Raw genomic sequence first — 10,201 nt, forward strand, 5'->3', positions numbered from 1 at the left:
AGAGAGAGAGAGAAAGGGATAGAGATCAGATCTCGTTTTGACGACGGAATTTTCCTGCGACGTCGGTAGTGGAGCCCACTCTGACCAATCGGAAATGAGCGGCACACCATCCTCCAACAAGGTTCGTTTCCCAACTGACTCTGAATGTTAAAGCGACACAAAGACACAAACATGGGCTGCGTAACAGCTTGTCCATGCTAGATCAGATGAAATACAGTGTAGAAAACTCATAAGAAAATTTATGTTCACATGCTCCTACAAGAACTGGGTTGTCTGTCTCCTTGAGACAGTCACATGCGTTGCCAGGACAATGTGGAACGAATCTTCAATTGCTTACCTGCCTCATAACAGTCTTCCATCCAATCAAGGATGAGAAACACTAACATTTTTGTCCAACCAAGATCGGGATTGCAGACGCATGTGCAATCATCTTTGAACCAATCAGCAGTATAGATTACTAACAATTTGTCGGAACAGTAGTTCAAAACACCTTGAGGGGACGTAGTCAGCGCGACTTCAAATCCTATTATGCAAGAGCAGCTACCAGCAATGAGAAGTCAGTTGCAAGCCGAAGTTGTATTGCGGAAGTTGACTGGACAGTTTTTCTCATGAGTTGGGTGAGGTCCAAATAAGGTTTAAGTGGTTGCAAGCCGTGTCCCTGGAGCCGGGCCGACAAAGGGTGCCCCGCATCGAAGAACGTGGGGTACCTGGAACACCATCGCGACTTTCATCCAAACTCCAGGAACTTTCTTAAACTCTGTGCTTTGACCCGTTTGCAAGACGTAGTTTCCATCACATCCGATTGCGATTCTAGAACAGTTTTGATCCCACTTCTTTTTTTTCCAGATATGTCAGGCTGTTCTGAGAAGCCGCTTGTGCCAGAACCGCGACTATAAATACTCCTCAATCCCCATCCCCCGCGGGTGGTTCTCTCTGCTTCTTTCACCAGAACGTCTCAGAAGTTGGACTTCCCATCGCGCTTCGACAACAACAACCAACGCTCTCAACAAACCTTCGATCGACACACGCACGTTCTACGAAAGCGATATCGTTCCGACAGAAACAAGTGCCTTCGACACTTCGCAGCGCAAAAGACACCTGACATACTAAGATGGCCCCCAACAAGTTCAAGAAGTTCACCCGTCGGACCGACCGGTTCGACGACGTAATTCTGGACGAGGACGGGAACGAAATCAGCATGTGGAGCGAGGAGGCCCAGCGGCAGCTGGCCAACGGCCTCCAGTCTGGCGAGGACTCAGCGCCGTCGGGCTCGGAGGCCGACCCTCAGTCTCCCACCTCGCTCCCCCCCAGCGGCGGCGCGCTTCCGCCCCCAACGGAAGCCCAAGGGCCTCCGATGGGCCGGAACGAGCGCAAGGCCTTGAAAAAGGCCCGCAAGGAGGCGGCCTTGCGCAAGGCCGCGGAGCGCAGCGTCCAGGTGGGCGATCTGCCGCCCTCGGACTCCGAGTCCGAGGTGGAGGCCCCCCAGCCCGGGCCAGCCACTGGCAGCAGCCAGACTCGTGGGCAGGCTAGCCTGCTGTCCGCCGACGAGGAACTGGACCGCCAGTTCAGTCGGATGGCGGTCGGCACCGGCAAGGCCAAGAAGGACCCCCGTGCCGAGATCAAGTCGGAACAGATGAAGGCCGACTTGGAACGCCTGCGCGTCATCCGGGAGAGGCGCGAAGCCGAAGCCGCGCGCAAGCAGGTACGTGTTGCTGTTTCTGGATGATGACTCGTTGCTAACCTATATCCACAGGCGGAGAAGGAGGCCAAGGCGGCGTCGATCAAGGCAAAGAGCGCCGAGATCGAAGCGAAGCTCGCCAAGGCGAAGTCAAAAAAGACTGGGAAGAAGAAATAAGCGTCCGCCAGACTATCGTCAAGGACAGGGTGAGGCTTACTTGATCATGTATATAATCTGATACCAGCGGCCGCTGTCAGCGTTTACCTTTTGCTTTGTCTAGCAAGCAGACTCCTGGCTTAACCAAAAGGTGTGGTGGCGGGCTGCTAGCTCTTTTTTTTTTTTTTTTTTATAAGTCTCTCATTCATAGGTAGACATCAGCGAGCAGGCTCCTGGCTTAACCAGGGTAGGGTGGTGGTGGTGGGCCGCTTGCATCTCTTAGGTAATTAGGTAGCATCAATACATCAACGAGCAGACTCTTGGATCGACCAAACAAACAAACAAAAAAAAAAAAGGCCACTCTTTGTTTTCTTCTCTCATGAGACTGTCCATCCATCATTGACACATGTGGCTGTGTAGATTACTATGTCATCCTGTCTCGCGATATGATAAAGTCTATGTAAGTAAGTCACATCTATGGCATGCCAGCCAGCCCATCCGTACCAACGGCTTCCTTCCACAGCCCATCAAAGTCGACACCATGCTCGTGAAACATGTCCCTGACTTTCTTCGCCGCGGCAACCTGCCTCTCGGGGGTGAAGCCGCCCGGCTGGGTCGTCTCGAACTGGATCATCTCGACCCAGCGGAAGAACAGCTCCTCCTTGTCCAGGGCAGCCAGCGCTTTTCTAAAAGCTTCCAGCTGCTTCCTCCTCTGTTCCTGCTGTTTGGTGTCACCCTGCCCCAGGTCGATGCTGATCCAGCCGTGCTCCTCATGCCACAACAGCGCCACGGTGCCAAACTCCTCCAGCTCGATTTCCTTCTTGTCGACCAGCTTGGTCGCATCTACCATCGCCTTCCAGTCCAGGTCCCATTCGCCATCCATGGTAACATAGCCTGTCTTGCGCTGCAGAATCATCGGTTGCGTCGCCTCGCGTACCCTCTTGATCACCGCCTCGCGCGCCTCCCGATTCTCCTTGCCATCACGGTCTAGGATGTCCCGGCCCTCCAGTACCTTGCTCCAGCTGCTGCGACTACGCCGCACGTACACTTCCTTCTCACGGAACCCAACCTTCCACCGCCAGAGCGCAGGGCTGCCGCGGCCCGCTGCCTCGCCGGCGCTGGCACCAAACACGAACTCGTACGGCCACGGCCAGACAAAGATGGCCAGCAAAAAGTCGATCATGAAGGTCAAGGTGCGGCGGCCGATGACGCGGGCTAGCTCGCCCCAAGCCAGGTCGGCTGCGCGTATGGTCGTGTGGTTCTCGTAGCCGAGCATGGAGGCCAAAAGGAAGAAGTAGTAGGGTGCGATGACCCACATGCGCCAGCAGAAGAGGGCGACGACGGCGATGTTGACGGAGATGGGGACGAGGAAGATGTTGCGCTTGAAGGTTGCGGGCCGCGGATCGATGTGGGTGATGTAGACGGTGGTTGAGGACTTGGGAAGCGTGTCAGTGAAGGGGGAGAGGGCCTTTGGCGCTGGGATGAAGGGGTGTGGGAGGGATTTGCTGGAGGTCGTCGATTTGGAGGTCCCGGAGAGGCGGGCACCGCCTTTGGGTTTGGCGGTCTGAGTCATGGTATAGGTAGTGAAGAAATGATTAAAATTTTGTCGAGATCAAAGACGAGAACGAGGATCTAATTGTGACCAGAGAAAATCAACAAAAGAAGCAGGACAGAAGGTGGTGAGTCCGGTGATCAAAATGAGTTCCAGTAAAAGGTGAAGGGTATCATTTAAAAACCCAAGAAAACCGGTAGAGCGAGCAGATCTTGCGGTGCAATGAACAGAATTGCGTCGTTTTCTGCCCTCACCCAGCAAATTTATGGTCGATTTTCGCGCCACACTGGAAAAAAGAAGCGCTCGATGCAAAATGGAGAAAGGCCAGATGGCAGAACGAGAGAGGAAAGGAGAGTTGAGTTGTTGAGCTGTTCACTTGATGTCATCAAAAATAAAGTGGACCCTGAGCTCAGGAACCAATGCACGTGTTTCCCATGCTCAACCCGAACCCTTATCTCTCGCGCCGAGCCAAGCTCGCAATCAAAGCATCCCACCAGACCCCATGTCGTAGTCTCTCTAATTTTTGGCGCAGAAGTTCCCGAAGTCGAGCACTGGCAGACGGCAGTGCGAAAGAACTCGGCTGCCACTCAATTGCAACTCCTCGACCGAGGAGAGCCATGCCCCGCGCTCTTCACCATGATGCGACGCGGTTTGTGGCAGCAGGTAGGCGCCAACCTCACTGTACTGACGGTATTTCGTCTTGGACCTTTGCTGACTTTGCCCCTCATGTAATAGAAGCAGAGCCGTCCCTCGGCCTGCCTGCCCTGCCGCCCCAGCAATAGACTCCCTTCGTTCCCTTTGTCCTCGTCTGCTTGCGCATACTCTCGTGTGTCGTCGGCCCAGATCTCCAGTTCTGCCACTTGTTCCTCGTCGAGCTCGTTTCCCAATCTGGTTGCCTACAACAGAGCAACCAAGGCGTCCCCTTCTTTTGCTGGAAATGCCCTCAGACCGTACTCTACCGCTGTGCTCGGGGGCTCCGCGCATGGATCGTGTCCTGCCGTCAGCTCTCTGAGCTCTGCGGGTCGTTCGGGTCTTGTCGCTGTACAGCGGCGCACCATCTTGACCGGAGGCCTTCCGAGCTGGGCTACCCAGAAACCATCCTCTGCGCCAGCATCGACCCCAGCTCCTGCACCGACTCCCTCGTCTACGCCCGTACCAAGCAGCGACGGTCTGCTTCCCCACGAACTGGCTGCCAAGGCGAAGTTGGCCCGTCCCCAACCTATACCGGCTGCGACCCCCGATGATGGGCTGCACCCACACGAACGTGCGGCCAAAGAGAAACTTGTCCGTCCTCCTCAACCGCCTCCCGCTTCCGCTGGCGACGGCCTTTTACCTCACGAACGCGCTGCAAAGGAGCGGCTTGCTGCCGCTCGTCAAGCTCAGGAACAAAACGATCGCGGTTTGCTTAACGAGCGTGTTGCGATGGAGAGACCACAAGCCCCGCAACGTGGGATGCCTAATCAGGATGGTCAGTCTTTGCAGGGTTTGCAGGGCCGCCAGCCGTGGCAGAGGGCGAACGGTCGTCAACCGTACGATTCTGCCACGGCACGGCAAGCTGCACAGCAAGGGAACGTTCAAGGTCAGAACGGCCAACCCGAAGGGCCCTCTGTGATCTACTCTAAGAAGCGGCGTCGCTTTTATCCCTTCGCGCCTGATGAACCGGGCCAGGATGCTCCCAGGCGTAGCGTCAATCTCAGCGTACCTGACCAATCCTCAGAACTCCCTCGGCAAGGTTCACCTACTCAGAGGCCATCTCGCCCTTCTCCAGGCTTTCGCCGGCTCGATCTCAGCCAACCCGATCCGACCCTGGACCAGCCCCGGGAAGGTCAATCTACTCAGAGACCGTCTAGTCCTTCTACAGGATGGCGCCGCCTTGATTTCAAGAGCCCGGACCAACCTTCGAAACAGACTGAGAGCTCTTCAAAGTTTGAGCCGGCACCTTCCCAGCAGCCCAACACATCTGCGGACTCCTTCGCAGTTCTGGACGGTCTCTCTCTGAACGAGTCTTATTCTAAACCGAAGCCTCCTGCACCCCAACGGCCACAAGTTCGGTCAGCTCCGTCATGGTCTCAGGAGCGTACTCCTTCATCAGCCCCGGGGGGTACTCCGAAATGGGTTCAGGGAGCAACTCCGGCTTGGGCTAAGGGGGGCGAGCCTGGCGTGGTGCGGTTTGTGGGAGTAGAATCCAAGGCCGACACGGAAGGCTTTTCCGAATGGAGTCTGCTCCGGAAGCGTCAGAAGAGGATGCCTCATATTGACTTTTCCAGGCCGCTGGACCCTACACAGCCCCCTCCTCTCCCTCCAAACTATGCTACCTTGGTACAGTCCCCCGAGGAGCAGTGGAAGGTGCTGGAGGAGCGCATAATTGAGAGCGAAATGCAAGCGAATGCTGCCGCTGATGCCGCTGCTAAGGCATCGTCAAACGCTTGGGATTGGGCCGAAGATCACATTAAAAAATCACAACAGCAGAGAGCTGAGTCTCAAGCTGGGTCTCAAGCTGGGTCTCAAGCTGGGTCTCCAGTCAAGCAGATCGAGGCGGATCTGGAGGTGGGTGAGGATAAGATCTTGCAAAAGGTCAAGAAACAGGCTGCGGAGATCATGCAGCCCCGCGCGGTTTCGGAAAAGCAAAAGAAGTCCAAGTCTCAACGCAGGAGACGAGACTTCGATGAGGACGACGACTTTGATCCGGACGAGTACTACGCGGAGAGGGAACGGAGGAAGGCCAGGAAGGCCGAGAAAGAGAGACAGAAGATGGCTCAGAGGCAGGCTCAGCCCACGCCCATCTTGCTGCCAGAGTACATCTCTGCGGCCAACCTGGCCGAGGCTCTCGGTATCAGAACTGACGATTTCATCAAGCAGCTTATGGAACTTGGCTTCGAGGAGGTCACCAAGGACAGCATCCTCACGGGCGAGACAGCCGCTCTGGTGGCCCAGGAGTACGGCTTCGAGCCGACGGTCGAGTCGGGTGAGGACGAGGACCTCAAGCCGCGCCCACCGCCCGAGGATCCTTCATCACTGCCTCTGCGGCCGCCCGTCGTCACCATCATGGGCCACGTCGATCACGGCAAGACAACGCTCCTGGACTACTTGCGCAAATCGTCCATCGTGGAGCAGGAGCATGGCGGCATCACCCAGCACATCGGTGCCTTCTCCGTCAACCTGTCCTCCGGCAAGCAGATTACTTTCTTGGATACACCCGGTCACGCGGCATTCCTATCCATGCGCCAGCGCGGCGCCAACGTAACTGATATCGTCATCCTGGTCGTCGCCGCCGACGACAGCGTCATGCCGCAAACCCTAGAGGCCATCAAGCACGCGCGCAACGCCAACGTGCCCATCATCGTCGCCATCAACAAAATCGACAAGCCCGAAGCCAACGTCAACCGTGTCAAGGCCGACCTTGCCGCCCACGGCGTCGAGATCGAAGACTTTGGCGGCGACGTCCAGGTCGTCTGCGTCAGCGGCAAGACCGGCCAGGGCATGGAAGACCTCGAGGAGAACATCTTGCTCCTTTCGGAAATGCTCGACATCCGCGCCGAGCGCGACGGCCCCGCCGAGGGCTGGGTCCTCGAGTCGACTATCAAGCCCATCGGTCGTGTCGCCACTGTCCTCATCAAGCGTGGCACGCTCCGGAAGGGCGATTACATCGTCGCCGGCTTGACCCACTGTAAGGTGCGCCAGCTGCGCAACGAGAATGGTGTCGAGGTCGATGAGGCGCCGCCTGGTACGGCGGTCGAGGTGCTCGGCTGGAAGGACCCGCCAACGGCGGGCGACATGGTGCTGCAGGCACCGGACGAGCAGCGCGCTAAGGCGTGCGTGAGGTATCGTGAGGAGTTGAAGGAGCGTGCGGAGAATGCTGCGCAGCAGGAGAAGATGGAGCGGGAGCGGCGGAAGCGAGAGGCCGAGGAGCAGGCCGCTGCTGAGCAGGCTGGCGAGGAAGGCGCTGCTGCTGCCGATAATAATGGCCAGGAGAGTAAGGAGGCTGAGCCAATGCTCAAGCATCTTAACTTTATCATCAAGGGCGACGTTCATGGCTCGGTCGAGGCTTGCACGGCAGCGTTGCTGGAGCAGGGCAATAACGAGATTCGGCCGCGCGTGTTATCGGCTGCACCGGGCCAGATCACCGAGTCGGATGTCGAACATGCCGAGGTCTCGGATGCGATTATTGTCAACTTCAATAACGAAATTCCTAGCAAGATCAAGAGGATGGCCTATGATGCGGGTGTTAAGATCCTGGATCACAACATCATCTATCACTTGGTTGAGGATGTTAAGGACAGGCTGGCGGATGCCCTGCCACCGCTGGTGGTGAAGAAGGTAGTTGCCGAGGCGGATGTGCTGCAAATCTTCCAGATCAATATTCGCGCTCGTATCTACAAGAATATTGCTGGATGTAGAGTCACGAATGGTGTTGTTAAGAGGGGAGGCAAGGCTAGAGTTATTCGCGACGGCGAGGTCGTTTATGAGGGTAAGCTTCCCCTAGTGGTGCTTGTTTGTATTAAGAAAGAGATTAAGAGAGAGAGAGAGAGACAGAGACGGATGCTAACATATTTCTGCAGGCATCATTGAAACGCTCAAGCAGGTCAAGAAGGACGTGACGGAGATGAAGAAGGGCCAGGAGTGCGGTATGTCATTCAAGGACTGGGACGAGCTCAAGGAGGGCGACAAGATTCAGATGATCGAGGAACAGCTGGAGAAGAGAAAGTTGTGAGGGACGTTTTTTTTCTCTTCGCCCTTGTCTTTGGTAATGTAATTTGAAGCATGTGACTCAGTGTATACTAGAGATATCAAGGGAAAAGGGATAGACTTGGAGTCGGGTACGTTTGACTACGTGTACGAGAGGCAGCGGGGGGAGAAGGATTTGTACGTCACGAGAAGGGGAGTAACATCTTTCCTGGGTTATGATGTCCAGAGATGGGCATAAAAGTCTACCAATTCATACCATCTAAGCTACAACGTTGCTCAATCTAATGTCTGCCCCGAGCCAGGGCCTGAATTACCATCTCTTTGGAGCGTTCGCTCCTCCCGATGAAAACGCCAACTTTACCGCGGCCGCCTTTTGCCTTTCCCTCTCTAGCCTTTGCAATCCAATCCTATCCGTCATTGGCGTGGCATTGATGATGTTGTCGAACTCATCATCGCCGCCTTCGATCCCACTGCTGTTTTCATCGTCCGACCCGTTGTCCGAGTCCGGCTCGGCATCGGAGTCGGGCTTAAGTAGCGGTTCTGGCCGCGGGATAGTGATGACGGTCCCCTTTTTGTCCTTCCCCTTATCCTTCATGTCCGGGCCTCTTTCCATCTCTGGCTCGGAAGGCTGTGGGTTGGCGAAGGGCTTCGAGGCGAGGATCTTGCGACGGATAGCCTCCATCTCGGCGTCTTCGTCTTCGTCATCCTCGGAGTCTGAGGGAGGTAGGTCGTAGCTGTTCTTCTGCGGAGGGGGCTGCTTAGGAGGGGGTTTTGAGCCGAGGTAGATGCCGTCGAGTGGCGGGAACTCCTTGTCCTTTTCGTCGTCACTACCCTCCCCTTTCTCTTCTTCATCCTCGTCCTCGTCATCTGACAGGACTGGCGCCCGCCGATTGACGTTCCCGCTCGCCCAGATATCCTCATCCTCCTCCCTATTCTCCGCATACTCCCGGTCTAGCCGGTCCATCCACTCTTGCTCAACCTTCTTAATCGCTGCCTCGTTCTCACACGCAGCATACTTCTTCAACAAACTGGCATTAATCTCCAAGAATGCCTTTCCATACGAAAACGGCGCCAGCACCTGCTCAGCCCAGTCCAGATGCCCACAAATCGCAAACGCCGCCGCCAGCGCTTCGACGCAATTCAACCTCCACGGCTTGCCGTAATTCACCGTATTCGCCGCGACGAGGTACGGCAGCAACCGCTCGCATTTCCCTCCCACTTTCGACCACTGTACCTCGCCCGTCCTTGCCCACGAGCACTCGACCACCGCGGCACCGTGTTGCTCGAGAAGCGGGGCATCGGCGGGGGACAAGACGTGCTTCCCGTTGGGCGTGATGACAACGCCGGCGTGACGCTGGCCCTGGCGCAGCTCGCGCATCAGGCCTAGCTTCATGAGCCGCTTGCCCGAGCAACGCTTCGGGTCGCAGTGGCCTAGGTCCCAACAGGCGGCTTTGAAGGCTGGGCGGGTGGGTAGACCGGAGGAGGAGCCTTCGCTGTTGGGGTCGTCACCGTCTTTGGAGTCGTCATTGCGGTCCGGTTTCGGGGGGCGCGCGTAGCGCGGGACGCCGCGGTGTGGGTGCTTGCCTTTGGAGGAGAAGTTATCTTTTTTGTGGCGGACCATTGTGAGTAGCTTAATATTGTCTTTTTATATGTATATATATATATATATTTTTTTGTTTTTTTCCTGATGCAGAGATGGGCGACTAAGTCGGTAATAGTGGGACTTGATAGCTGTATCGAGATTTCTCAAGGTTTAGATTGATGATTGATGTTGAAAATTGGCAGAGTTTGTGCAAAAAGATTGTCCCTGTTGTTGGGTAGACCGCGATTAGTTCTCCTGTCAAAGAGTGAATGTGAACAGCAACTTTCAGAGAAAGTTTGTATGGAGGGGCACATTCGCCCCGCTCTCTGCGAGCCCCGCCAATCTACATGACAGGGGAGCTAAAGTGACGTGATATCTGGCCAGCCAGGGTTGTCTGTGGAGTATGCATGAACCGGGGTCTCGGATCAGGCCGCTACGTACCGGAGCGAGCTGTAACCCTGGCCCTGACCCTGACCCTGACGTTGTCACGACGGTCTCTCTCTCTCTCTCTCTCTCTCTCTCTCCTCACTCCTACCTACCTTACCTT

The 10,201-nt window shown here is 56.0% G+C and overlaps 4 protein-coding genes across 4 annotated transcripts; 2 read left to right on the forward strand and 2 right to left on the reverse strand.

Annotated features, from left to right (window-relative positions):
* Positions 1-1,111: 1,111 nt before the first annotated feature.
* CTHT_0017430 (uncharacterized protein) lies at positions 1,112-1,855 on the forward strand (the record flags this gene model as incomplete). The annotated part of the gene is made up of 2 exons (XM_006692182.1): positions 1,112-1,702; positions 1,754-1,855. The coding sequence occupies 2 exons, from the start codon at positions 1,112-1,114 to the stop codon at positions 1,853-1,855; spliced, it is 693 nt and encodes a 230-aa protein (XP_006692245.1).
* Positions 1,856-2,309: 454 nt separating this feature from the next.
* On the reverse strand, positions 2,310-3,407 carry CTHT_0017440 (uncharacterized protein; the record flags this gene model as incomplete). The annotated part of the gene is made up of 1 exon (XM_006692183.1): positions 2,310-3,407. The coding sequence occupies one exon, from the start codon at positions 3,405-3,407 to the stop codon at positions 2,310-2,312; it is 1,098 nt and encodes a 365-aa protein (XP_006692246.1).
* A 615-nt stretch (positions 3,408-4,022) lies between these two features.
* On the forward strand, positions 4,023-8,097 carry CTHT_0017450 (uncharacterized protein; the record flags this gene model as incomplete). The annotated part of the gene is made up of 3 exons (XM_006692184.1): positions 4,023-4,049; positions 4,122-7,854; positions 7,946-8,097. 3 exons carry the CDS (start codon positions 4,023-4,025, stop codon positions 8,095-8,097), a joined length of 3,912 nt encoding a protein of 1,303 aa, XP_006692247.1.
* A 285-nt stretch (positions 8,098-8,382) lies between these two features.
* CTHT_0017460 (uncharacterized protein) lies at positions 8,383-9,693 on the reverse strand (the record flags this gene model as incomplete). Its single annotated transcript, XM_006692185.1, has 1 exon — positions 8,383-9,693. One exon carries the CDS (start codon positions 9,691-9,693, stop codon positions 8,383-8,385), a length of 1,311 nt encoding a protein of 436 aa, XP_006692248.1.
* Between the last annotated feature and the right edge of the window lie 508 nt (positions 9,694-10,201).

The sequence above is a fragment of the Thermochaetoides thermophila genome, assembly GCF_000221225.1.
Source record: "Thermochaetoides thermophila DSM 1495 unplaced genomic scaffold scf7180000011815, whole genome shotgun sequence".
Classification (NCBI taxonomy): domain Eukaryota; kingdom Fungi; phylum Ascomycota; class Sordariomycetes; order Sordariales; family Chaetomiaceae; genus Thermochaetoides; species Thermochaetoides thermophila.